Genomic DNA, 27844 nt, shown 5'->3' on the forward strand with positions numbered 1-27844 from the left:
GCCAGGGAGAAAGTGTGTGTTCTCCTGGGAGCGGAGATGATAAAGCCGCTTTCACAGCCTGCCTGCCCTGGCCATGTGAGCTTCCCCTCAGCCTGGAGAAGTAGGCAGGGCAGGAATGCAGAAGCCGCTGTTCATAGGAGGAGGATTTATCCTAGGGCAGCCGGTGAAACAAGCGCCCAACGAGAACTAGGCTCTCCCCGCCCTGGTCCCACGGCCCAGCATTCACCATCCCCACCCACTAGCCAAGGAACCAAGACCTTAACCACAGCCTCAGGAACAAGAGAAAAAACGGAGCCTGGAAGAGACCTCCAGAGCCACCTGACGCCTCCCCTTCCCGGAGAGGCCGAATCACACCCGGGCCATCCTGGGTTCCTTTCTCTGGGCCTGGATTGACTCCAGAGAGCAGCCGCCCTCGCTCTCTGCAGGGGTTTGTGCAACTGAAAGGCTGAACCAGGAGGGGCCCTGGAGCTTGTGCCTCACTGGACGCCCTCTCCCCCATCTCCCGCAGGCTCCTTTGCCAGCACACTGCCCACGTACCAGCGCTCCGAGGTGATCCTCTTCATCATGAGCAAGGTCCCGCTGCCGTCCCTGCACCAGACGGTGGACACGGGCAGGACAGGGTGAGCTACCAATCTCCCCAGCCCGGAGTCCTCCTCTCCCAGCAGCATTTTCTGACCCCCTCTTTTATCCCTCTTAACTTTCTTGGCTCTGCCCTCTGCTCTCTTTTTACTACCAAATCCTTCAGCAGCCTTTAGTGGGGCTCATGGATCCCACAACAATTTCTCAGGCTGCTCCACCAATAACCACCTCCCACCGTGGGGGGAGCCCGTCACCCCTTGGTCTGCTTCCTGGGTCCAGAAATCACTGTTCTGGGTAACACAAGATGATAAGCCTCATGGAGAAACGAAGCAGGGGTAGAACTAAGCTGTCAAGTGTGGGATCTCCACCCCATTACTGTCCTGTTGAGTGTTTGCATCTCTGGTCTACAGGGAGAACAGGAACCGACTGACCCAGATTATGCTGCTAAAATCCCTCCTGCAGGTGAGCCCCATCTATCCCTATTCCTGCTCTTACTCTGCAGGAGACAGCTCCAAGGGACCAAGTGAAGGCCTCCACATACAGCCGTGCAGGTTGCATGCTACACAAATACGCCCATTCATTTGAGTGGGGGCTGACCTCTAGCCGGTGCTCCACTCACTAGCCAGGCTGGGCACTCACAGAGCTGGGTCAGCCAGAGCAGGTGGGGCACCTATTTCTAATTTTCACAAAAGTTCCTTATTGGCTACAGATAGCCTTGTCACTCAGACATGGTCTGTCTTGAGATGGAATCTGTTGGTTCCCTCCCTGGTTCCCTCCAGGTACCCCCTCTTTCCCTTTTCCCCTCTCTTTCCTCTGTTTTGCCAGCATGTGTTCTTGGCACATGTGCCCACCTCAGTCCCCCAGCTCCTATCCTTCCCATCCTCAGTGTTTTGTGTAACTCTTCTTTACATCTTTGCAGCCATCACTAGAGTCTAGATCCATTGCTCTCAAACACCATTCCGATGCCAATCTTGTGATAAATATATTAATTCCCCAGAGGTTTTGAGCTGTTAGCCTGAGTGAGGTCCTGGAATCTGTATTTGTAACAAGCTCCCCAGGTATTCTGAAGCACAACCCCTGGCCTAAACACAACATCCCACAACCACCTATCCTCACCTATCATAAACTCAGCTACAAGAAGAATTGTCTAGAAATGCTGTTCTGTACAAGGTGCCTCTTATTTCAGAGTAGATCTCAGTTTATAATTTCTTTTTTTTTGAGAGAGTTTTGCTTTTGTTGCCCAGGCTGGAGTGCAATGGTGCGATCTCGGCTCACTGCAACATCAGCCTTCCAAGTTCAAGCGATTCTCCTGCCTCAGCCTCCCAAGTGGCTGGGAATACAGGCGCCCACCACCACGCCTGACTAATTTTTCATATTTTTAGTAGAGATGGAGTTTCACCATGTTGGCCAGGCTGGTCTTCAACTCCTGACCTCAACTGATCTGCCCACCTCTGCCTCCCAAAGTTCTGGGATTACAAGTGTGAGCCACTGTGCCCAGCCTCAGTTTATAATTGATGTACAGTCAGATTTCCAACTTCTCAGACTGAAGTTGGGAGGTCCCCAGTCCCCTCTCCCTCCCTAGACCTCAAATCTTGTCTCTCAGTCTCTGTCTCTGTTCTCGCCATGCCAGTCTAAACAGACTCCCCCATCCGTCACCTCATGCCTTCCCTCCCCTCCTCTCTAGTCCACACTCTTCATGGCCCTAGATTTTTATAAACCCTTTGTGCTCTAGCACTGCCCTCATATAGTTATCAGCCTGGGCTCCATATTCCTGCCTTTTTTTTTTTTTTTTTTTTTTTGCTGAGTTTACCCTCACTAATTTGTACCCAGCATCTTTTTTTTTTTTGAGACGGAGTTTCACTCTTGCTGCCCAGACTGGAGTGCAATGGCACAATCTCAGTTCATTGCAACCTCCACCTCCCAGGTTCAAGCAATTTTCCTGCCTCAGCCTCCTGGGTAGCTGAGATTACAGACATGCGCCACCATGCCTGGCTAATTTTATATTTTTAGTAGAGATGGGATTTCTCCATGTTGGTCAGGCTGGTCTCGAACTCCCGACCTCAGGTGATCTGCCCACCTCAGCCTCCCAAAGTGCTGGGATTACAGGCGTAAGCCACTGTGCCCAGCCTGTACCCAGCATCTTCTTAAGGTGACAGTTTGGGGTACATCCTCAGGGACCTTCTGAATCATCAAAGGCATTGCTTTGCAATATAGATTTAACAGGAAAAGTGCTTGGCTGCATTTGAATGCTTTGAAGACAGCATATATGCCATGTCTATTGATGCCAAACTGGCTTTAGTCACAAAGCCCCATTATTGCCATGCTAACAGACATGTTACCAGATGCTACCTATGTGCACTATTTGGTGGTTGCCATGTGTATGAGTTCTGATCCATCAGCCCAGCTATGAGTTCTTCCAATGTCTTGTTCTTTGTGATTTTTTGTTCAATGTTCTTAATGAGGCATTGTGTTCCTGGTGGCTCTTCATCAGTTGTGCCCTATCTGGCTGGAATATGTTAGATTCAGAGATTGCCTGGCTTTCGCTTCCCTCCAGGGCTCATCCTTTGCTTGCTTTTAACACCCTAATGTCCCTGCACTCTGTCCCCATCCATTCACATGTCTACTGAGCTCAATGTCATCTAGGTGAATGTTGGAGTGTTCAAAAAATTGCCTGGGCTACAGGGTAGGGGAGGCTGGATTGGGCGATGTCTAGAGAGGATGTATACATCAGATCTGACTTCCACTGGCTGCTCATCCATCTCCTCCTGCACCTGAGAGGGACAGTGTTCCTAGGCACACCTGTTGTGCCTCCCTTACAGGTATCCACAGGTTTCCAGTGCAACAACATGATGTCAGCCCTGCCCAGCAACTTCCTGGACCGCCTTCTCTCCACTGCCCTCATGGAGGATGCAGAAATTCGACTCTTTGTTCTAGAGATTCTCATTAGTTTCATTGATCGTCATGGCAACCGCCACAAGTTCTCTACCATCAGGTGAATTTGAGGTGTCTCCTTCAGGTGATGCAAGAGGGGGAGAGGACTCTCCAGTAGGTCCTGTCCTTTGGGCCAGTGGCCTCATACCCAGACGGGAGGACAGTTCAGATACTCAGTGAGACTCTCCAGGGAGTTGATCACCAACATTGACCCTGGGGTCTTGCAAGGGGAGGAGAGACCAAAGGGCACTTGTGTCTGGGAGAGGAGGAGGGTGGACTGAAGATCTGGAAGATACAGAAGAGGCACTAAAGGGGGTTTGCAAGTGTGAGGAGGAAAGGGTACAGGGTTATCAGGAGAGACTGAAAGGACCTGGTGAGAATAAGAAGAGGAAGATAATAATAGGAGTGAAGATTTAAGAGAAAGGGGTCAGGTGTGGTGGTTCATGCCTATAATCTCAGCACTTTGAGAGGCCAAGGCGGGAGGATCATTTGAGCCCAAGAGTTCAAGACCAGCCCGGGCAACATAGTGAGACCTCATCTCTACAAGAAAATTTAAAAATTAGCTGAGTGTGGTGGCTCACACCTGTGATCCCAGCTCCTTGGGAGGCGGAGTTGGGAGGATTGCTTGAGCCCTGGAGGTCGAGGCTGCAAAGAGCTGTGATCACTGAGCCACTGCAGTCCACCCTAGGTGACAAAATAGACCCTGTCTCAAAAAGAAAAAAGAGAGAGAGATAAAGGAACAAATTCTTGAGAACTTGAGAGGAAAAGGTAATTGGGGTAAGAACCAGGGCCAGGGAGCACTGGAGGCTTTGTACCCACTAACAGTGTTGGGGATAAAGCCCAGTGACGCCCTGTGAGCACAGGCTGGCCTCATACAAGAGCTAAGGAGGCCCTTTGCATCCCGTCCCAGTACCCTCAGTGACATCTCTGTCCTAAAGCTGAAAGTAGACAAGTGCTCTCGACAGGACACCGTCTTCATGAAGAAGGTAAGCAAGCATGACCTCAAGAAACAGTGAAGGCCGAGTGCAGTGGCTCATGCCTGTAATCCAGAACTTTGGGAAGCTGAGGCAGGTGAATCACTTGAGGTCAGGAGCTCAAGACCAGCCTGGCCAACATGGTAAAACCCCTTCTTTACTAAAAATACAAAAATTAGCCAGGCATGGTGGCGGGCACCTGTAATCCCAGCTACTTGGGAGGCTGAGGCAGGAGACTCAATTGAACCCAGGAGGTGGAGATTGCAGTGAACCGAGATTGCGCCAGTGTACTCCAGCCTGGGTGACAGAGCAAAAGTCACTGGTGACCACTGACTGCCCCTGGAGCCTGCCTCTTCCCTCTATGGCTATGCCTCCTACCTCTGTGGCTATTCATGGTCAGATTGACCAGCTGGCCTCTCTAGGAGTCAAGCCCAGAGTGATGAGCCAGTCCAGGGTCAGTCACTGTGTTCTACTCCTACCCCTGGATTTGGGCAGCAGCTTCTATTGCTGGTTTCGCTAGAGCCCAACCTTCCCTACACGAGCCTTCCTGTGTGTGTCCACTTCTGCTGGAGTCTGCTGTAAAGGCGTCCCCTCCCCAAGGGAGGAGGGGCACACACAGCCATCCCCCTCATCTTCAGATTGGTCTTCCTCCCTGTTCTTCTTGCCCCTCCTGTCCCTACCCTACCCACCCCGGCCTTCCCCTGCCTGCTCCCATCCCCAGCACTCCCAGCAGCTCTACAGACACATCTACCTGAGCTGCAAGGAGGAAACGAACATGCAGAAACACTACGAGGCACTCTATGGCTTGCTGGCCCTCATCAGCATCGAGCTGGCCAATGAGGAGGTGGTGGTGGACCTCATCCGTCTGGTGCTGGCTGTTCAGGTAGGGCCTGGTGTGCACAGGGTGTGGGGCTTGGGATCAGGGGAGGGACCTGTTTTGGCCAACCCCTGATAAAAATATTGAGTGGCAACTGCTTAACAGTTGTTTTGGAACCCAGGAACATTGCACTTGTGGTCGGCCACTCCTCCCTGAAGACCCAACATCATGGTCCTGGTTGGGGAACCCCAAAGAATGCTTCATTTATGCCCTTGGCCTATCCTCAAGCTAAAGAAGACCCAGGCAACCAGGTCATTCAGAAGTATCACTTAGCTACTAGTATGTTGAGGCTCTCGCAGAGTCTGAGTGAAACTCCAAGGATTCCTGAGAGGATGCTCATAAGCCCTGAGTGATCCCAGACAAACTCATTTGTCTAAAGATTCTCTGGTTCCCTTGGCCAGGTACAGTGGCTCACGCCTGTAATCCCAGCACTTTAGGAGGCCAAGGTGGGTGGATGACTTGAGGTCAAGAGTTTGAGACCAGACTGGCCAACATGGTGAAATCCCGTCTCTACTAAAAATGCAAAAATTAGCCAGACATAGTGGTGTGTGCCTGTAGTTCCAGTTACCTGGGAGACCGAGGCAGGAGAATCACTTGAACCCTAGAGGCCAAGGTTGCAGTGAGCCAAGATCGTGCCACTGCATGCCAGCCTGGGCAACAGAGCAAGCCTCCCTCTGAAAAAAAAAAAAAGATTCTCTGGTTCCCAAAATCTGAGCTGTGCTTCAGAATTGCTTTGAGCACGTGTTTAAAGTATACATTTCCTGGAAAGATAAATCACAGTCTCAAAGCCTGGGGTCCTGTCAACCAAGCCTCCTTTGTGATTCGTAGGCAGCCAATGTGGCACCAGTCAGGGCTTGAGACTTTCCTGGTCTTCCTGGTTGCAAGTGTACACCCAAGGCTACTGGGAGTCAGAGTGGGTCCTTTGGACCTCAAAGTCTGGGTATCCAGGATGCTGAAGCCAGGCGGGCATCATAGTTCTGAATCGGGCAACCCTGGGAATTCAGTGACAGAGTCTTAGACCACCTGTCTGATGGTGCTAAAATCCTGCAGGGTCAACCTAGATGCTGCAATTCTTTTTAACTCTATTTACCCTTAAGAGTGACTGGGCGCGGTGACTCACGCCTGTAATCCTAGCACTTTGGGATGCTAAGGTGGGTGGATCACCTGAGGTCAGGAGTTCAAGACCAGCCTGGCCATCGTGGTGAAACCTCATCTTAAAAAAAATTAAAAAAGTTAGAATTTGGGGTTCCTTTGTGTCCCAATCCCCTGGTAACTCTCACAGCTATTTTAGCTTAACATATGAACCCAGTTTAACCAGCTAATCCAGTCCTCTAAGAATCAGCTATAGTGAAGGAGACAGCACCTAGCAGTGGGATTAATGATGGGGGTGTGGGCAGGAGAGGTCACCACAGCTAGAATTGCAGAGCGGGGAGTTGAGGTCATTGCCTCTATGGTCTGTGAGTACTTAAGAGCCTCCCAGTAAATGGATTGTTCTGGAGACCCTTCCCTTCCTTTAATGAAGGCAACTTTTTTCCCCAGGAAGTTATGGGTCAAATGCTGAGAAAGACTTCATCTAGGAAAGAAAGCATTTCTAAAGAAGATTGGGAAGGGGTTGGGTGGAGGGTTGACACCCAGTGTAGTTTGTCAGTGAAAAACTCCAGAGGCTGTGTCTGTGTTGTTGCAGGACATAGCCCAGGTCAATGAGGAGAACTTGCCTGTCTACAACCGCTGTGCCCTGTACGCTCTGGGCGCAGCCTACCTGAACCTCATCAGCCAGCTCACAACAGTGCCTGCCTTCTGCCAGCACATCCATGAGGTTGGTGTCCTCGTGACTTGAATAGCTTGAACTCAGGGGGCCCTCAACTTGGGGTTCCTGGGAACAACTTTTGCTTAACTGTGTTAGTCCTGTACCTACTCTTAGACAGTGAAGACACGGTTGAAGTAAGAACCGCTCATGGTGAGAAGTTAGTTACTTATGGCATCTTTCCTTCCTGTATGACTTGGCAGAGTAGGGTGGGGTTAGGCACAGGGGTTGGGGGGGGTCTCCTATACCTGTTTCTAACCTACTGTCTGCCCCCTCCACTTCCTGCCCCTCTGTCTTCCCCTACTCACAGGAACACACCGGCACACATACCTCAGATCATGCAGACTAAAGCTATGAAATAGCGCAAAAGTGGCCTGAGTAGAATGGTGAGCGAACGTCCATTCACGGCCACTCAGATGAAATGAACAGATATGAAAATTTCTCTCCATAGGCCTCATCTATCTCCTTTTCTTTTCCTTTGCTGACCAAATTGTAAATACTTTAAAACAAATATTTTAAAACAAATCCCAGCTACCCTGTCCTTTCATGCAGTGTATCAGTCTGCACATATGAAACAGCATGAGCGCCTCCCTACGTGGTTGCTATGCTCTTAACACAGCTCATTAAGTCATCACCAATTCCTTGGTATTATCTGACACCCATTCTATAGTCAGATGTGTTCTCAGTTGTTGCATAAAGATCTTTTAAAACACACTGAAGTGTTTAGAGATTGAATGATACCAACATACAGGATTAACTTTAAAATATACTAGCAAGCCGGGCGCAGTGGCTCATGCCTATAATCCCAGCACTTTGGGAGGCTGAGGCAGGTGAAGCACTTGAGGTCAGGAGTTTAAGACCAGCCTAGGCAACCTCTACTAAAAATATAAAAATTAACCAGGCACGGTGGTGCATGCCTGTAATTCCAGCTACTCAGGAAGCTGAGGCAGGAGAATCGCTTGAACCTGGGAGGTGGAGGCTGCAGTGAGCGGAGACTGTGCCACTGCACTCCAGCCTGGAAAACAGAGCAAGACTCTGTCTCAAAAACAAAAAAAGCATAGGAATGAGACACCGGAGCCAGAAGCTGCAGTCTCTTAAGAGTTAAGTTCCTGGCTGGGTGCTGTGGCTCACGCCTGTAATCCTAGCACTTTGGGAGGCCAAGGCAGGTGGATCACGAGGTCAAGAGATCGAGACCATCCTGGTCAACATGGTGAAACCCCATCTCTACTAAAAATACAAAAAATTAGCTGGGCATGGTGGCGCGTGCCTATAATCCCAGCTACTCAGGAGGCTGAGGCAGGAGAATTGCCTGAACCCAGGAGGCGGAGGTTGCAGTGAGCCGAGATCGAGCTATTGCACTCCAGCCTGGGTAACAAGAGCGAAACTCCGTCTCAAAAAAAAAAAAAAAAAAGAGTTAAGTTCCCTACATTTGGAAGAGACCTAGTGCACATGTGTCATTGATGGCCATGAGCTGAGCAGGCATCCTAGGCCTCTCCAGCTGCTCTGAGGTTACTTGTTGATGAGAGTTTCCACTGGAGCTCAGCTTCGGATACTGTACTGAGGAGGCTTTGGGAGGGAGGAAGCACCGAGCCTGGCATAGGGGTTCTTTCATTGCCTGTGAGCTCTCTCTCCCTGCTGAACCAGCTCTTATCATCTGATTCCTCCCAACCACCAGGTGATAGAGACCAGGAAGAAAGAAGCTCCATATATGCTCCCTGAGGATGTGTTTGTGGAGAGGCCCAGGTGAGGAGAGGATGGGGGGCCTGATCAGGGATCCCCAGGGCTGCTGAGTAAGCAGGTGGGTGGTCTGAGGCCAGGAGGAGTCAATGCCAGGTGGCTCGGCCTTCTGCAGACTCAAGGGCAGAAGGTGGGCTCTGCCTGGGGTCTGGAAGTCCTGGGTAAAGCTGAACCCCATCCCATTACTGCAGTCCATGCCTCAAGCATGCAATGCTGAGCCGTGTTCGCAGGTGAGGCACAGCCTCCGGGGGCTTTGGCCAAGCCCATGGCAAATGCGTCCTGAAGGAGTCATTCCTGACAAGACGTCACTGTCAATCCAAGTGATGTTTTCAGTCCATTGTGGGTGCTGTGGGCCAGTGTCATTTCAACATCAGAGGGACTCAAGGGAACGATATTTTGCAAAACCAAAATGTCTCACAGTAGTGGATGGCTTTATAAATCATAGCCCATCCATACAACAGACAATTGTGCCAATGTTTTAGAAGAAAATTTAATGTAAAATACCCACTACATAATAGGTCAATAAAATAGATCACAGAACAGCAGGTGGGGAAGAGGATATCTATCTGTATACGTAAAAATGTGTGGCTAAGCTGGGTGTGGTGGCTCACACCTGCAGGTCCAGTGACTCAGAAGACTGAGCAGGAGGCTCTCTTCAGCCCATGGGTTCCAGACAACCATGTGCAGCAAAGCAAGAACCCATGTCTACAAAAAAGTTTTTTAAAATTTGCCTGGGCTGAACGCTGTGGCTCATGCCTGTAATCCCAGCACTTTGGGAGGCAGAGGTGGGTGGATCACTTGAGGTCAGGAGTTCAAGACCATCCTGGCCAACATGGTGAAACCCCATCTCTACAAAAACTACAAAAATTAGCCGGGTGCGGTGGTGCGCACCTGAAGTCCCAGCTACTCTACTCGGGAGGCTGAGGCAGGACAATCTGCTTGAACCCAGAAGGCAAAAGATGCGGTGTGCTGAGGTCGTGCCACTGCACACCAGCCTGGGTGACAGAGCAAGACTCTTGTCTCAAAAAAAAAAAAGAAAAAGAAAAAGAAAAATTAGGCCGGGCACAGTGGCTCATGCCTGCAATCCCAGCACTTTGGGAGGTTCACGTGGGTGGATCACTTGAGATCAGGAGTTGGAGACCAGCCTGGCCAACACAGCAAAACTCTGTCTCTACTCAAAATACAAAAATTAGCCAGGTGTGGTGGCATGTGCCTGTAATCCCAGCTACTTGGGAGGCTGAGGCAGGAGAATCCCTTGAACCTGGGAGGTGGAAGTTGCAGCGAGCTGCGATTGTGCCACTGCACTCCAGCCTGGACGACAGGGAGAGGCTCAGTCTAAAAAATAACAAATAAATAAATAAAAGCCGGGTGTGGTGGAGCATGCCTGTTGGGAGGGTGAACAGGAAGATCACATGAGCCCAGCAGGTCAAGGCTGTAGTGTGCTATGATGGTGCCTGTGAACAGCCACTGCACTCTAGCCTGGGCAACGCAGTGAGACCCTGTCTCTAAAAAAAACAGTGACTGAGGGATGCAGTTGTTTTGCATAAGAATATATTATATGAATGGTGGTTATCTCTGGAAATGGGACCAGGGGTGATTCTTCCTTTTACTTCTCTATCATCTTCCATAGTGAAGATGTTACTTTTGTAATGAGAAAAGTTGGCCGGGCATGGTGGCTCATGCCTGTCATCCCAGCACTTTGGGAGGCTGAGGTGGGTGGATCACCTGAGGTCAGGGGTTCGAGACCAGCCTGGCCAACATGATGAAACCCCATATCTGTTAAAAATACAAAAAATTAGCCAGGCGTGGTGGTGGGTGCCTGTAATCCCAGCTACTCAAGAGCCTGAGGCAGGAGAATCACTTAAATCCAGGAGGTGGAGGTTGCAGTAAGCTGAGTTTGCGCTACTGCAATCTAGCCTGGGCGACAAAAGCAAAACTCTGTCTCAAAAAGAAAAAGTTATTCAGAAGTCATTCTAGATACCATGATTCTAATGTGCTTCCTCCCTCCTTTTGTCTTCCAGGCTGTCTCAGAATCTTGATGGGGTAGTGATTGAGCTCCTCTTCCGCCAGAGCAAGATCAGTGAAGTCTTGGGAGGCAGTGGCTACAATTCGGACCGGCTCTGCCTGCCCTACATCCCTCAGCTGACAGGTATGAGCTCTGTGCAGGGATGCCCAAGCCTGCCTCTGTCTTTCCTTGGCCAGTTAAGGGCCTGAGTGTAAGGGACTTACGGCCCTTTGATTGCCTGTAAGGCACCTTGGATGTCATGAGAGCTGAAAGACACAGTGGGAGTTTATGGTGAGGCCCTCTTGATTGCCCCACCTCTTCTCCTCAGGGCAGGGTCCTTGGAAGTACCTGGCCCATGAGATAGCCTGGCCTGAGGATGGGAGAGGCTCCATTGTGCTGGAAAGAGCATACATGGCTACAGAACCGGAGACCCAGTTCAAGACCTCTGTGCAACTTACTGCCTGAAAGATCTTAGAAAAGTCCTTTGCATCATGAATTTCAGTTTCCTTGACTGCAAAACAGGGATATTAACAAGAGCTGCTGGCCGGGTGTGGTGGCTCATGCCTGTAATCCCAGCACTTTGGGAGGCTGAGGCAGATGGACTGCCTGAGCTCAAAGGTTCAAGACCAACCTGGGCAACACAGTGAAACCCTATCTCTACTAAAAATACAAAAAATTAGCTGGGTGTGGTGGTAGGCGCCTGTAGTCCCAGCTACTCCAGAGGCTGAAGCAAGAAAATTGCTTGAACCCGGGAGGAGGAGGTTACAGTAAGCCAAAATTGCACCATTGCACTCCAGCCTGGGCGAGAGAGCGAGACTCTGTCTCAGAAAACAAAAACAACAAAAAAACAATAGCTGCCTTAGAAGGTTGGCGTGAGAGGTAGATGAGATAGGTACCTGTATTAATGCAAATGTACTTAGTAAATACTTATGGATGACAGCTACTGGTGCTGTTAGCAGATGATGTTTACACGTAAGGTGAGATGTATTCTGGTCATAAGAACCTTCTTTGTGCCCACAGCAATCAGAAGCTTCTGTAAACTGCAGGTGTAGCCTGAGTGTGCACTGAGCCTGAGGACTGTGGGCCAAGCAGAGGCAGAGGGGTTGGGAGGTGGGACTAGCAGCTCAGTTCTGGACCTCCGAGGACTGGGAACTCCAGCCTTGGGCTGCTTCTTCCCCAGATGAGGATCGCTTATCCAAGAGGAGAAGCATTGGAGAGACCATCTCCCTGCAAGTGGAGGTAGAATCGAGGAACAGCCCAGAGAAGGAGGAGGTGAGTGACCTTGCCACCCTCCTGAGGCAGCCCCACCTCTTGTAGATTGGACGCTGGACTCCAGGGTCACCTGCCCACACAGTGTGCTTAGGCTGCATGGAAAGCAAGCGTCTCGAGTCATTCCACACTCATCCTGACCCTCTCCATATATGTGTCACAGATACTTCCATTTGGAAAAATTGTTAGGGTCCTCCCTGCTCCCATGAGGATATCATAAAAATCACTCTTGAAAGGCCTGGGTGGGTATGGTGGCTCACGCCTCTGATCCCAACATTTTGGAGGCTGAGGCAGGAGGACTGCTTGAGCCCAGGAGTTTGAGATGATCTGGGGCAACATAAGGAGACCTCATCTCTACAAAAAATAATTTGTAAGTGACATGCACCTGTGGTCCCAGCTACTCAGGATGCTGAGGTGAGAGAATCACCTGATCCTGGGAGGTCGAGGCTGCAGTAAGCCATGATGGCACCACTGCACTTCAGCCTGGGTGACAGAGTGAGACCTTGTCTCAAAAAATTCAAAAGAAATGCATGCTGGTCGTCATTTCCCACTCACATGGGGACAGATGTGCTCTGGGTTGGAAACTGGAGTGATAAGGATGAGAACAGCTTTCATAGTGTTGCTTCCACATGTATCAATAAAGGTTTTTTTTTAATTTAGACTATTTTTTAAAGCAATTTTAGGTTACAGCAAAATTGAGTGGAAGGTACAGAGACTGCCCTATACCGCCCACACATGCACAACCTCCCCCACTATCCACATCCCCCATCAGAGTGGTACGTTTCTTAACAATTGAACCTGCCCGAACACAGTGTTATCATCTGATGTCCATCATTTACACTGGGGTTCGCTCTCAGCATTGTACCTTTTGTGGGTTTGGACACATGCATAATGACATGCCTCCCCCACTAGAGTGCCCCAGAGAGTCACTTCTTGCCCTAAAAACCACCTGTGCTCCACCTCCGCATCCCCTAACTACCCACAGCCAAGATTCTTTATTTTAAGAGAAAGCTGCTGCAGTGCCTTAAAGACCTCTCTTCCTTCTCTCCTCTCTTGAGAACTGTAAATATCTAATATCTGTTCAAAATAACATATGCTATCTCCCCTGCCATTATCTCATTTCTTCTAACTCAGCGAATGAAGCAGATACACCCATGAGTAGGGAAGAATAAGGAATCATAGTGGAGATACAAACCCAATTCTCCCAAACGAGAAAGAAACAGAGGGGAGGGCAGAGAGGAGGAGGAAGGAGTCATGAGGGAACTGAAGCCACAGATGCAGTACACCTTTTTTTTTATTTTTATTTTTGAGACAGAGTCTTGCTCTGTCACCTAGGCTGGAGTGCAGTGGTTCAGTCTCTGCTCACTACAACCTCTACCTCCTCAAGTGATCCTCTCACCTCAGCCTCCCGAGTAGCTGGGACTATAGGCATGCACGACCATGCCCAGCTAATTTTTGTGTTTTTTGTAGACATGGGGCTTCGCCATGTTGCCCAGGCTGGTCTCAAACCCCTGGGCTCAAGGGATCTGCCCACATTGGCCTCCCAAAATTCTGGGATTACAGATGTGAGCCACCATGCCAAGCCTTTTTTTTTTTTTTTTTTTAAATTACATGCTGACTGTCCCAGTTCACAAGAAGTACGGAGGACACACATTTGTGTGAGACGGGACAAAAAGACTTATGTGGTCCTCAGGTATGGACAGGCTGGCATTCCCGAGCTTCTGTGCCCATTAGGGCTGACATAGACATGGAGGACAGCTTTGACATCAAGTCTTTCCTCAGATGCAATCAGAGGTAGGAAAAGTCTCTAGGGGTGAGGAACAAGCCGGCCCCTAACTGTGCCCTTGACCACTTCATTTATTGGGCAGATTTCCAGCCCAGGGCCCTCAAAGCTTATCCAGAACCTTCCCACAGAAGGAAGCTCTGACTTGGGCTAATTAGACAAGTAAAATAAGGTTGAATGAGGCGTCCTCCATGGCCCTTCCAGCTCCAAAGACTGGGAACCTCCCATGTGTTAGGGATCGAGGTGAGTTGGCAGCTCTTTCCCCATAGTGGTGATTCTCCCTTCCCAAGAGGTAAGAGATCCTTGGGAATTGAGGAGTGAAGCGACGCAGCAGGAGGTGAAATGCTTACGCCGCTACAGAGCACCTCCTCACTAGTGGCCTCCTGGGCCACCAGTATCAGTTCCTTCCTCCCTTCAGTCAGCTTAGGCCAGGCATGGTGGCTCACACCTGTAATCCCAGCACCTTGGGAGGCCAAGGCAGGCAGATGATGAGGTCAGGAGTTTGAGACCAGCCTGACCAACACGGTGAAACCCTGTCTCTACTAAAAATACAAAACAGCCTGGTGTAGTGGCGGGCACCTGTAATCCCAGCTAGTCAAGAGACTGAGGCAGGAGAATCGCTTGAACCCAGGAGGCAGAGGTTGCAGTGAGCCAAGATTGCGCCACTGCACTCCAGGCTGGGTGACAGAGTGAGACTTCATCTCAGAAAAAAAAAGGAGTCAGCTTAGCCCAGAATTGGCTTGGTGGCAAAGCAGGGGTGCAGGGGCCTTCGTCCTGTGCCCTTCTGCCATGCCACAGTTCTCTTCCCCCTCAGCCATCGTGTGCCAGCCCAGAGTCCCATGGTGGTTCCTATGGCCTTACTGCCAGGCTCGCTGCAGTGGTGAATAAATGCTGGTTTGGTCACATCTCCATCCTGGCACCTGGCATTCCCAGACATTCATAGTCTGGGCTCTACCATTTCATTTTCTGCCACCTGCTCTGGCCTGTATCCGCTGTCCCACTCTGGTGGAGCTGCTGTCAGTCTCTCCCGTGCTGTGCTCAGCCATCTCCAGGCCTTTGCTAGTGCAGAATGCCACGTCTGAACCACCTTCCCCTCCACACAGGAGCAGCTGAGCACCTGTGAACTGACTTCCCCAGCGCCCAGCCCTCGTTCAGTTTCCTCCATAAACTCCTCTCTCCCTGCACTTGCCCAGTGAGCATCCTTGCTCTCTTGCCCAGAGAGCGGCCTTTTCTTTGACTGTTGCCACCACACAGTTCCCCAGCACCTAGCAGGTGAATATCTGACGTTGCTCAGTGCTGACAGTGGAGGAATGGATGGACATACAGAGGATAAGTCCTCAGAGGGAGTTAAGGCCCAGCACAGCTCTCTCTTGCATGTAATTCCTATGCTAACAAATTGTGCAATTTCTACAGACTCACCTGGAGTCCTGCATGTAGTTGGTGCTCACTTAATGTTTGTTGAATGACTTTATCTCATATCTATACTTCTGTCCTCTCCTACTCAAACAAAAATGCCAAACAAATCAAAAATTGCACGACTCAATGAATTTTCATCAAGTGTATATGCCCGTGCAGTCACGCCTGGATGAAAGAGTGGGCCCTGCCTCTGTGCCTCCTCCCCTCAGGGAGCCCCTAGCCTGAGTTGCGTTACTTCTTGAACTTTCTATCAGTGAAATCATCCTCTTCTGTGTCTGCTGCTTTTGCTTAAGATTACGTTTAAATGATAGAGCATGAGACTGGCGCGGTGGCTCACGCCTGTAATCCCAGCACTTTGGGAGACTGAAGCGGGCAGATCACTTGAGGTCAGGAGTTTGAGACCACCTGATCAACATGGTGAAACCCCGTCTCTGCTAAAAATACAAAAAATTAGCCAGGTGTGGTGATGGCCACCTGTAATCCCAGCTATTGGGGAGGCTGAGGCAGGGGAATCACTTGAAACCAACTGGGAGGTGCAGGTTGCAGTGAGCCAAGATTGTGCCATTACGCTCCCGCCTGGGCAACCAGAGTGAAACTCCATTTCACAAAAAAAAAAAGATAGAGCATGAGTAACTCATAGGTCTAATAGCTCATCGTCTAGTAAGTAATTTCTGGAATTTAGTCCAAATTCCTTTACTATTTTCAGCATCTATGGAGTTCCCTTCTTTGAATTTTATTATTTTTCACCTCCTTTTATAGGCTCTGCAGAGGACTGAGTGGGGCAACTCCTTGGAACCTCAGTAGTCAAGGGAGCCCTGTCACTTCTTTTTTTTTTTTTTTTGAGATGGCATCTCTCTCTGTCGCCCAGGCTGGAGTGCCATGGCGTGGCGTGGCGTGGCATGATCTTGGCTCACTGCAATCTCTAGCTTCCGGTTTCAAGCAATGCTCTTGTCTCAGACTCCCCAAGTAGCTGGGATTACAGTTGTGTGCCACCATGCCTGGCCAATTTTCATATTTTTAGTAGAGAAAGGGTTTCACTATGTTGGCCAGCCTGGTCTCTAACTCCTGACCTCGTGATCTGCCTACCTCGGCCTCTCAAAGTGCTGGGATTATAAGCATGAGCCACCACACTTCTAACCTTCCATTTCTTATCTTTAAGATAGATAAGGCCTGTCACTTCTAACCTTCCATTTCTTATCTTTACTAAATGCTCAAGTTGCCTTGGTTGGTAATTTAATACTTTTAAGACTTCAGAACTGATATTCAGTTCTTGAAATTTACATTTGAGATTCTGTTTGCCACCTCTCTCCTCTTGCTTCCAATATTTTCTGTTGTGTTTTCTGAAGATGTTTTAAAATTGCAGTACTGGCCTAGCACATGGCTCACGCCTGTAATTCCAGCACTTTGGGAAGCCGAGATAGGCAGATCACGAGGTCAGGAGTTTGAGACCAGGCTGGCCAACATAGTGAAACCCTGTCTCTACTAAAAATATAAAAATTAGCCAAGCATAGTGGCATGTACCTGTAATCTCAGCTACTTGGGAGGCTGAGGCAGGAGAATCACTTGAACCCAGGAGGTGGAGCTACAGTGAGCCAAGATCGCGCCACTGCAGTCCAGCCTGAGCAACAGAGTGAGACTTCATCTCAAAGAAAACCAAAAAAATAAAATAAAATTGCAGTATTTTCCTCCCATAGTGCTTGATGGGACAGTCCTGAGGAGGGGGCAGGGAACAGTGTGTTCTTTTACATGAGACTCAGGACTCTGTGAGTCTGAATCTGGTGAGGAATGAGCTTCCCCGCTGTCTTTCTCTGTCCTCTGTGCTGCTCAGGGAGCTTCCTAGACCCTGATGGGGCTGGGGGTGTCCTGAGGGACTTCCTGCCCACTGGGGCTTTGTTCTAAGAAGCAAGGGGCTGCCAGAGAGCAGGGGGTGTCAGGGCTGCCTCCTTCCCCAACTCACTGCCTTTCTGAGCATCTCTGTCCCTTCTTTAGCGAGTGCCTGCCGAGGAGATCACCTATGAGACGCTGAAGAAAGCCATTGGTAAGTTGGAGCCAAGGGACTCTGCTTAGAGGGCAGAATGGGGTGGGGTCCTTGGGCCTGCTCCTGCAGAAACAGCTGGATCCACCACCCTCAGCGGTGGGATACAGCACCCAAGTGAGGGGAGAGGCTGGTGGCTTTCAACAAACTCATTACAGCCACCAAAGCTGCCATTGGAAGTCCCTGCTCTCCTGATGGGGGTCAGTAGTGTGGCCCACAGTGGGCAAACCTTTTGTCACTAAGGACAGAGGCCTTTAAAAGTAATCAGTTGACAACTGTAGGTAGAAAGCAATTTGGAGTAAATATTTTCTTTTTTTGGTGAAGTGTGATACAAAAGAACAAGCTGGCCAATGGAAGATATTAAGAATGAATCATATGAATGTCTATTTAATAAGGGAAGTAGATTTTGAAATGCATTGTTACCCCTCTACCTGGATCTTTGGACAACAACATATTTTTCTAACTGCCGACAAATTATGCCTATAAATGCCAAACTTTTAAATTTTTGTCATCATTAATGGTAGTCTCTCTGAATTTACACATTTATTTCCTATAAATTTTTTCTTTTTTCTTTGAGATGGAGTCTTGCTCTGTCACCCAGGCTGGAGTGCAGTGGCACAATCTTGGCTCACTGCAACCTCTGCCTCCTGGGTTCAAGCGATTCTCCCGAGGCTGAGGCTGGGTTCAAGCCTCAGCCTCCCGAGTAACTGGGATTACAGGCACCTACCACCATACCTGGCTAATTTTTGTATTTTTAGTAGAGACCGGATTTCACCATATAGGCCAGGCTGGTCTCGAACTCCTGACCTCAGGCAATCTGCCTGCTTCAGCCTCCCAAAGTGCTGGGATTTCAGGCATAACCCACTGCACCCGGCCATTTCTTACCTTCTTAAACTGAGTGTGGGCCCAGCATGGTGGCTCACGCCTGTAATCCCAACACTTTGAGAAGCCAAGGCAGGAGGATCACTTGAGTCCAGAAGTTTGACACCAGTCTGGGCAACATAGTGAGACCCCATCTCTATTCGAAAAAAAAAAAAAAAATAGTGTGATGGACATATTCGGCACATACCCCTTTTTCTTCTCGGTGCTAACTCATCTTGGATACCAAGAAGCACGTGTGGAATCCTTAAACTAAATGGCCCCGGGCTGCCCTGCCACAGTTGTTCCACATTGGCTTTCATGATCTGTGTGGCTTTGCCATTGTCAATGTCCCTTTTCTTTTTTTGTTTGTTTTTTTTGAGACAGAGTCTCACTCTGTCACCCAGGCTAGAGTGCAATGGCGTGGTCTCAGCTCACTGCAACCTCCACTTCCCTGGTTCAAGTGATCCTCCTGCCTCAGCCTCCCAAGTAGCTGAGACTACAGGTGCGTGCCACCACACCTGGCTGATTTTTGTATTTTCAGTACAGAGGGGGTTTCACCATGATGGCCAGGCTGGTCTCGAACTCTGGACCTCAGGTGATCTGACTGCCTCAGCCTCCCAAAGTGCTGGGATTACAGGCATGAGCCACCACACCCAGCCTCAATGTCCCTTTTCAAAATACCCACAGGAGGCTGGGTGTGGTGGCTCAAGCCTGTAACCCCAGCACTTTGGGAGGCCAATGCGGGTGGATCACGAGGTCTAGAGATCGAGACCATCCTGGCCAACATGGTGAAACCCCGTCTGTACTAAAAATACAAAAATTAGCCAGGCGTGGTGGCGTGCACCTGTAGTCCCAGCTTCTCAGGAGGCTGAGGCAGGAGAATTGCTTGAACCAGGGAGGTGGAGGTTGCAGTGAGCCGAGATTGTGCCACCGCACTCCAGCCTAGCGCTTGGTGACAGAGTGAGACTCTGTCTCAAAAATAAACAGAAAAAACCCCACAGAGCACTCAAAGGACCAACTGTTCAGGACCTTCAATTTAAAAGTCCTTGTGGGAGAGCAACTACTTAGGGCTGTAAGAGTCCCACTGAAATTTCCTCCTACATATTTCTCAAACTCTTACACAAGGAAGAAGGCTGAGCCCTCAGGCAGAATCAGGAAGAGGTCCCACCTTCCAGGGCCAAATGAGGGCACTACACCTCCATGCCACTGTCCCCTACTCTTCAGAAGAGGGGAGGGCCCAAGCAGTGCTCATGCAGTGCTCCTCGGAGGAGTCCCTCCCCTTCCCCTCAGTGAGCAGGGCCTGGCACTGACCTAGCTCTCTGCGTCACAGTGGACAGCGTAGCCGTGGAGGAGCAGGAGCGTGAGCGGCGGCGACAGGTGGTGGAGAAGTTCCAGAAGGCACCCTTTGAGGAGATTGCCGCACACTGTGGGGCCCGGGTAAGTGAGGCATGATTGTCCTGGGCCTGCATTGTTCTAACGTCTCACCCCACTTTGAGAGGGATGCCTATTTCATGAGCTAGGAACTGGGGCCCAGTTACTGAACACGTGCAGTCCCACTCTCTGCATTCATTGGCCTCATTAGAGCCAGAAGGAATCAGAGATCATCTCTAAGCCACCAGTTTTGCAGAGTACTCCTTGTGAGTTAGAAAAGAGCTGGCACAGCCTGGGCACAGTGGCTCACACCTATAATTCTAGCACTTTGGGAGGCTGAGGTGGATGGATCACCTGAGGTCAGGATTTCGAGACCAGCTTGGCCAACATAGCGAAACCCCATCTCTACTAAAAATCCAAAAATTAGCCAGGCGTGGTGGTGTGTGCCTGTAATCCCAGCTACTCAGGAAGCTGAGTTGGGAGAATAGCTTGAACCCAGGAGGTGGAGGTTGCAGTGAGCTGAGGTTGTGCCACTGCACTCCAGCCTGGGTGACAGAGCAAGACTCTTGTCTCAATAAAAAAAGTAAACTAAATTAAATTTTTTAAGAATGAAAAGAGCTGGCACTGGCGCAGTCTCCTGACTCCATGCCCAGCAGCCCTGCTGCCCCATCTTAAGGAGAAAGACCTTCAAGAACTGCTGGCTGATGGCCCCCCTGGCGATTCTGAGCCTCTGTCCTGTCCCCAGCCAGCCTTTAGTAGGTGGCTTTCCCGGATCTGAATCTGTAGTCAGGGTCCAGTGGAGGAGTGCTGGAGTGTGTTCACCTCTGCCTGCCTTCCTAAGGCTGTGGCTACCCTGCACCTCCAGCGCATACTCTGGACATCCTGAGCTAGCTGGCAGAGGTTCTGGGTTACCCCCACCTCACTTCCCCCTGTTTGTGTGTAGGCGTCACTGCTCCAGAGCAAACTCAATCAGATCTTCGAAATCACCATCCGGTAAGTGGCAACCCTGGGCAGGGGACCCTGATCTCTGTGGCCCAGTATTGGGGTTCCTCATCCTAAGTCCTTCTCTCACCCCTGGCTTCCCTTCTCCCCTCCCCACTCCTCCCACCCCACTGCAATCTCTATGTCCCGGGGTGGAGTGAGCCACCAACTCTAACCCTCCCTAGACGAGGAAACAGAGAATAGAGAGGGAAGGAGCCTGGCTCAATGAGACCTGGAAAGACCCAAGAGTCCTCGTGTCCCAGGCTGGTGTGTTCTAAAGCAGCAGCATCACTGTGGAGCCTACAGAGAAGCTTGACTCCAAGCCGTAGATTTTAGTACAACTTGGAAAGCTGGGAACCTGTGGAATGAACGGCTCTCTGGTCCCTGTGCAAAAAGACCCAAGTCACCTACTGTTTAGTTGCACAAGGGTGGAACCCTAAAATTTCCCTTTCACTCCTTTCTCCCCATGTGTTCCTGCCCCTAGGCCCCCACCAAGTCCATCAGGAACCATCACTGCAGCCTACGGTCAGCCGCAGAACCACTCCATCCCCGTCTACGAAATGAAGTTTCCCGATTTGTGCGTATACTGAATTCCAAGAGCCGGAGCTCCTCAAGGGGATGGGGTCTGAGGGAGGGGCTCACCTCACACCCACCCCAACCCCATGGAGATCTGGCTGGGATCTCCGAGAAAACGTCACCTTGGATGGCAGCGCCCCCCAGGCTAAGCCAAGGTGGAAACTCTGGTCCTTCTTGGCCCTCCTATCTCCTCCTCATCTTCCCTAAGGGAGATCTCACCAATACATGTCTCACCTTCGCCCTTCATCTTCTCTTGTGGCAGCCAGGGGCAGAGAATTGTGGGGTGTCTCCAGAGAGAAGCCAGGGGATGGGGGCGGAGAAGCTCCGACTTGGTGTTTTGAGTGAGGGGCTTCCATGGGGGCACATGTCCTCCCCGGAGGAGGGAGCTGGATAGAGACTAGGTTGGTGAGAGGAAGTGATGGGCTCTACGCCCCTAGGGAAGGAAGCTGAGAGCGGAATGGCTGTCTCCTCTGGAGCCTCCCCCACTCCCTGCCCACGTCCCTGCTGTGTCTCCCTCTCTCTTGCTCATCCCCCAGTTGTCTGTTTATGTTTCTTCTATTAATGAATGCTGAGCCCTTATTACAGGAGCTGGGGTGGAGACACCACGGGGCAGGACAGCAAAGGACAGGAAGCAGGGCTGGCAGGAGGTGAGGCCGGGGCATCAGAGTGTGGTCCCTGCAGCAGTTTCTCACCTCCTTTATTCAGAGGGAGCCTGCGGTGGCCTCCCATGGTCCTGTCCGCTGGACGTTTTTCAAAGTTGGGTTCTCTTTGATGTCTTCTGAGGGTCCCAAGGTGTTCCTGGAGCTTCTGGGTTGAGGGAAGGCAGAACAAGCTAATTTCAGAGGGGAACTGCAGGGCGCCCAAGATTTGCCCACATCACCTCCTATGGAAGAGACTCCCAGCCTGACCTGGGTTGTAGGAGAGTCGGGAGGGTGGGATGAGTGGCGTTTGGGGGCTCAAGGATATCAGAAGCCAACTTTTTGGATGTTCCATTTGAAGAAAGGATCTAACCAAATATGGGAATGATTTCTTCACTCTCTGGACAAAGTCTGAGACATCGGGACCATCTGGCAACACTTGTGGCTTGGGAGGGGCCGTGGAGACTCCTTTGGGTTCTGAATTCTTGTTTTCCTGGTGTGCCGTCTGTGTCTCTGTGTAACGAGGGTATGCAGAGAGGAGCTAATGTGGAGCCAGGCAGAGCCGCCCAGGAGACAGTTTGCTGCCCTCTTTGCCAGTTCCCCTTCCGGGCCTTCTTCCAGGTGCCTTTGTGCATCCAGGGTGCCCCTGACAGAACGTCACCTCGGCCTCCTCCCTGGGCAGTGCCGTGTGGTCCAAACTCGCCCTTTCCTTCTCCTTTAGTCACATTTCCCATAACTCTTCCGAGCCGACATAACCTACAGTAAGATGTGAATGTCACATGTTCTCTCCCTGGAGTCTGCTTTCCAGAGGAGGCAGTGTGACTAGATTTCTTGATCCAAAGGAATCCATTTTTTATTTTTATTTTTTTTAGAGATGGGGGTCTCACTGTGTTGCCCAGGCTGACCTCGAACTCCTGAGTTTAAGTGATTCTCCCTCCTCAGCCTCCTGAGTAGCTGGAAATCCCTTTTTAGGATACAATTTCAGGCAGTATGGCATGGAGTCAGAAGCAGGCTGTTTCTGCTAAGGTTGGGGGGCAGCCTTCTTGGGATGTGCCACCAAAGCGTGGCACACACGGATATACAGGGACAGCCTGATTGTTAGGTGGATGTATTTTCCAGAATCCGGGAGAGCCTTAACACAAGCATTTCCCATTAATATGTGCAATAAAGTTCTTGGGGAAGCGGTTATTTGACTCTCATTCCCATAGTTTTGGCACTTCAGATGAAGCTCTTCCCATGGTCACGATCTCTGCTGTGGGCATGCAGCTTCTTTTTCTTGTTTTGTTTTTTGTTTGTTTTGTTTGTTTTTGAGATGGAGTCTCGCTCTGTCACCCAGGCTGGAGTGCAATGGCACGACCTGGGCTCCCTGTAACCTCTGCTTCCTGGGTTCAAGTGATTCTCCTGCCTCAATCTCCTGAGTAGCTGGGATTACAAGTGTGTGCCACCATGCCCAGAAAATTTTTAGTAGAAATGGGGTTTCACCATATTGGCCAGACTGGTCTCAAATTCCTGACCTCAAGCGATCCACCCACCTCAGCCTCCCAAAGTGCTGGAATGACAGGCATGAGCTACCGCACCTGACTCGGCACTTGGCTTCTGAATGGCCTGAGTGAGTGCGGGGCCCAGGCATGGAGTATCCTGCACCCCCAGGGCTTTTTGGCTGTGCTTTATGGTCCCTGGCTTATGCTCAACTCAATTTTCCAAGCATGAACTTAGACTTCTCTTTAGTGTTTCTATATGAAAAAAAAAAAAAAAGTTTAAACTAACTCAAAATTGACAGCAACTACTAACCTTTGAAAGAAACTTTAAAGAAAATTGAAATCTTGAGCCACAAACATGCCTTTCCTCACTGGCTCCTCCCAGGTTTTATCCTGTGCCCAGCTTGGATGAGAGACCCTCTGTTTCATGGGCCTACTTGACATTAGGGCTTCCTCATGGCAGCTTCATCCTGAGCACTGCCTGTGAGCCCTGGTTCTGGGACTTGGCAGTCGCCTCCCTGGAGGGTCTTTCCAGACCCGGCATTAGAACCAGAGACCTGCAGGTCCACTCAGATGTTTCTGCCCCTCATCCCCGTCCTGTGAATAGAGAGAAGGAAAAGGTGCAGGCTCCTATTCTGCATAGACTCTGCTGTTCCCTCTCCATCTGCCCCAGGCAGCGTCTCCTTCCATCATTGCTGCTTAGCAAAAATGTACTTCTTTTGAAAAACTCGTCATTTTTTGAGTGCCCTCTTCTCAGTTTCATTTAAACTTAGACTCAGTAGAGTGTTAGGTTGTCTGCTGACATGGAGTAGAACCTGGATTCTGGCCAAATATGCCAGAATCAGAAAGGTTAATGTGAATGTTAGAGTAGGTAGTCTCCTCACCCCAGCACAGGCCCTGGGAGAGAGGCAAAGCAGTTCGATGGGGTCTAGATGGGAGGGATGCCCCAGCCCTTGGGCTAGCATCAGTGTGTCCTGCTTTCCAAGCCCCCGGTGGCTGGTGGCACTGCATCATGCCCCTTCTTGCCACCCTTCTCTGCTGTGATTTTGAGCGAAGAGGAGCCAGTAAGCCCATTGAGACCAGCTGCTTGCAAAGCCCCAAGGACTGCGGCTCTGTGGGGAAGGGCTGGCATTGATCAGGACTCTGCTGGCCGCACTAAGTAGGCAGGAGTGTATTTGAGATTTGGAAGTTCTGTTAATTTGGTGGAGTCAGGTGAACGCATAAGAAGCAGATCAGCAGAAAGCACCAGTGTGGCCCTGGAGGCTCCCTCTGTTTTCTTTGCAGTGGAGACCCCAGCGCCTTGTGCCTGTTTCCATTTCCCTCTCTCTTTGAAAAGTAGAAATCAGTGGTTTCTTGACTCCTAAACAGCCTCCTCACTATAGAAGGAGCCTGAGCAGGTCAGCAGAACTATGAAAGTTCCCAGAGACCCTGCTCTGTCCAGCCCTCTTTCCCATACACAGATATAAATGGATGAGCAGGAAAAGAGGAGACCTAGAAGCACAAGTGTTGTAGGTATGCCAGCCTTTGCCCTGGCTGTTCTAGGTCCCACAGAACACAATTCAACTGAACCAAGAATCAGAATAGCCGGGGGTTTCTCTGAACAGCTCAGGCCAGGCCTCTGGGCTCCTCTGGGGGCCCTGGGACATGATGGCTTCCAGTTTCCATTCCATCATCTCTAGGCCTCCTGACCTGGCAAAAGAGTGCCCTGGAGAAGTGAGACTATTTTTCCCAATTGCTCTTCATGACCAGAAAATGGCAGTTAGCCGGTTGGGGTCCAGCGGGAAAGGGACCGGGCTGTTAGGTAGATACTAGGTTAAAGGTAGACAGGGAGAAGGCTTCATCAGAGCAGGGCAGGCCCACTTCCTGTGACCCCAGACCCTGGCAGGCAGGTCATGCTGAAACCAGGCATCTCCCTCACACCTGGGGAAAGGTTTGGGGCAATGTGTTGCCTCCTCATCCCATTAACCCTAGAAATCTTCTGGTTTGAGTGACTCCTTACCCCACATCTGGCCTAGGTCTGAAGACTGCAGAAGGATGGTCATGGTGGGCCTGTCCTAGAGCCTGCCTATCTGGGAGATGGGGTATGGCAGTGGGAAGGGCTTTGTGGCCCTGCTGGGGTCAAAGGCAGTTTTCTGTGCTCCCTTTAGCCCCAGCCTGGCTGGCCAGGTCTCCTCTCTTCAGGGGACCATGGAGCCGCCCAAGCCCATCACCTTCCCATTCCAAGCTCTCCCCTCATGACTGCTGATTTCTGGCATGTGGAGGCAGAGGTTTGAATCCACAAATGCTGCAGCCCATACCTCGTAATGTGTCTGTGTACACTTAGAGCCTCACGACCTGGCTGAGTGTGTGTGTGTGTGTGTGTGCGCGCGCGCGCATGTGTGTGTAATGTAGTTTGTAGTTGACAATGTGTGTACATAATAGATGGTGTATTTATATGTGAGTGCAGAATTAGTGCCCGTGGCAGTTTTCTGTATTTTAAACCCATTGGATTGATTAGTTCTATTTTAGGGAAGTAGGAAAGAGGGTGTTGGGGAAGTGTAGGAAGAAGGACTCTTAGCAAAATCATTGTCTAGGCCTATTAGTCGTGATCTCCCAGTGAGTTGTCATGATGCCCTTTTCAAATAAATGTTAATGTTGCCACCACATGGCTGTCTGTTTGATTTCTTTAAAGTAAATGGTTTTTTTGTGAGAAGCAAACGGGATCTGAAAATACCAACAATGTACCACTGACATTTAGCCACCTACACCAACCATCACTTTACCTGCCTCAGAGGGAGGAGGTGCGGGGGAAAGAAGGCTACCAAGATGGAAACCTTAGGCCCAGAATGCCCAGCGTGGGAGCATCCTCAGTTAGGAAGGCCTAGGCCGTTCCTCATTCTAGCACATTCCATGTGAGTTACTGGGGAACACCTTGTCTTAAGAATCTGGCTTTCTGGCCGGGCACCTTGGCTCAACCTCTAATCTCAGCACTTTGGGAGGCCGAGGTGGGTGGATCACTTGAGGCCAGGAGTTTGAGACCAGCCTGGCCAACATGGTGAAACCCCATCTCTACTAAAAATACAAAAATTATCTGGGTGCAGTGGCTCACGCCTGTAATCCCAACACTTTGGGAGGCCGAGGCGGGCGGATCACCTGAGGTCAAGAGTTTGAGACCAGCCTGGCCAACATGGAGAAACCCCATCTCTAAAAATACAAAAATTAGCCAGGTGTGGTGGTGCATGCCTATAGTCCCAGCTACTCGGGAGGTTGAGGTTGGAGAATCGCTTGAACCCAGGAGGCGGAGGTTGCAATGAGTCGAGATCGTGCCAGGGCACTCCAGTCTGGGTGACAGAGCGAAACCCTGTCTCAAAAAAAGAAGAAGAATCTGGCTTTCTTACTAACCTAACATCAAAACTTTACCAGGTCAAATTCCCAATTTTTTTCTCATTGTGAACTCCCAGAGCATCAAAATAGCATGGGGTTCATGTGTCAGTGCCACACACAGATACTTCCCAGCTGGCTTTGCTCTACACCGCCCCCTGGTGTATCTAATGCATTTGACATATATGTGTGCATCTCTTGTGAGTCTCATGTGAATTGTAAAATGTGTAAATGTGGGTAAATGTGCAAACCTGTGGCCCCAGCGTTGTGACAGCACTATGGGGAGACACAAAAGAAACACAACACCTGGCTTCTGCCCTTGAAGAGCGTGGAATTTTCCCAAGAGAAGACAAGGCACGGATGCCGCAGGGAACCTGCCATCCAAGCCAGACAGGATGCCCTCCAAGGCGGAGTAGGCTGACAACAGAAACACTGAAAACTAACAGGGGCACCTGGCAGAGGGCATCACCTGCCCTACAAAGGTGGACATGAGCCTGAGCTTGTACTAAAAAGAGACTTGCATTCAAAATGGCAGGGGAGCCAGGCATGGTGGCTCACGCCTGTAATCCCAGTACTCTGGGAGGCCGAGATGGGCAGATCACCTGAGGTCAGGAGTTCGAGACCAGCCTGGCCAACATGGTGAGACCTCGTCTCTACTAAAAATACAAAAATTAGCCAGACGTGGTGGTGCACTCCTGTAATCCCAGCTAATTGGGAGGCTGAGGCAGGAGAATTGCTTGAACCCAGGAGGCAGAGGTTGCAGTGAGCTGAGATTGCACCACTGCACTTCAGCCTGGGTCACAGAGCAAGACTCTATTAACAACAACAACAACAACAAAATGGCAGGGGAAGGTGGAAGATTCCAGGCAGAGGGTGTAGGAGGATGAGAGACCTGTGAGGAGACCAGCAAGTGTGAGGCAGAGCCCTCATCTGGGGAAATTTGGGAAGCAGGGTTTAGTAAGGAGAGAGTGCCCCAACTAAAGGGCCCTGTCCACCATGCTTAATAGTTTGGAATTGATAGAAATTGGGGTTGGGGTACTGTTTTGATTCTTGAGTCTGGGACTGTGGGGAAAGCAAGATTTTATATACACTAATATGAAGAATTCGTATATGATGGGCTGAGGAGAGTGGCTGGAGACTGGGAGACCAGTTGGTTAGGAAGCTGTTAT

At 50.3% G+C, this 27844-nt stretch overlaps 1 protein-coding gene across 4 annotated transcripts in view; it reads left to right on the top strand.

Moving 5' to 3' along the window:
• EFR3B (EFR3 homolog B) overlaps positions 1-25958 on the top strand; it is a 119633-nt gene extending 93675 nt beyond the window's left edge. For all 4 annotated transcript variants that reach the window (XM_021677053.2, XM_064363900.1, XM_064363901.1 and 1 more), the window contains 13 exons: positions 509-620; positions 990-1041; positions 3399-3571; positions 4421-4496; positions 5206-5367; positions 7046-7177; positions 8841-8908; positions 10924-11051; positions 12088-12179; positions 17365-17413; positions 19602-19708; positions 20586-20635; positions 21108-25958. In XM_021677053.2, coding sequence (XP_021532728.1) covers positions 509-620; positions 990-1041; positions 3399-3571; positions 4421-4496; positions 5206-5367; positions 7046-7177; positions 8841-8908; positions 10924-11051; positions 12088-12179; positions 17365-17413; positions 19602-19708; positions 20586-20635; positions 21108-21213 — 1307 coding nt within the window. In that variant the 3' untranslated portion in view covers positions 21214-25958. The remainder of the gene's footprint in view (positions 1-508; positions 621-989; positions 1042-3398; positions 3572-4420; positions 4497-5205; positions 5368-7045; positions 7178-8840; positions 8909-10923; positions 11052-12087; positions 12180-17364; positions 17414-19601; positions 19709-20585; positions 20636-21107) is intronic.
• Positions 25959-27844: the final 1886 nt, after the last annotated feature.

The sequence above is a fragment of the Aotus nancymaae genome, unplaced genomic scaffold (genome assembly GCF_030222135.1).
Source record: "Aotus nancymaae isolate 86718 unplaced genomic scaffold, 86718_ANA_hifiasm-v0.15.2.pri h1tg000057l, whole genome shotgun sequence".
Classification (NCBI taxonomy): Eukaryota; Metazoa; Chordata; class Mammalia; order Primates; family Aotidae; genus Aotus; species Aotus nancymaae.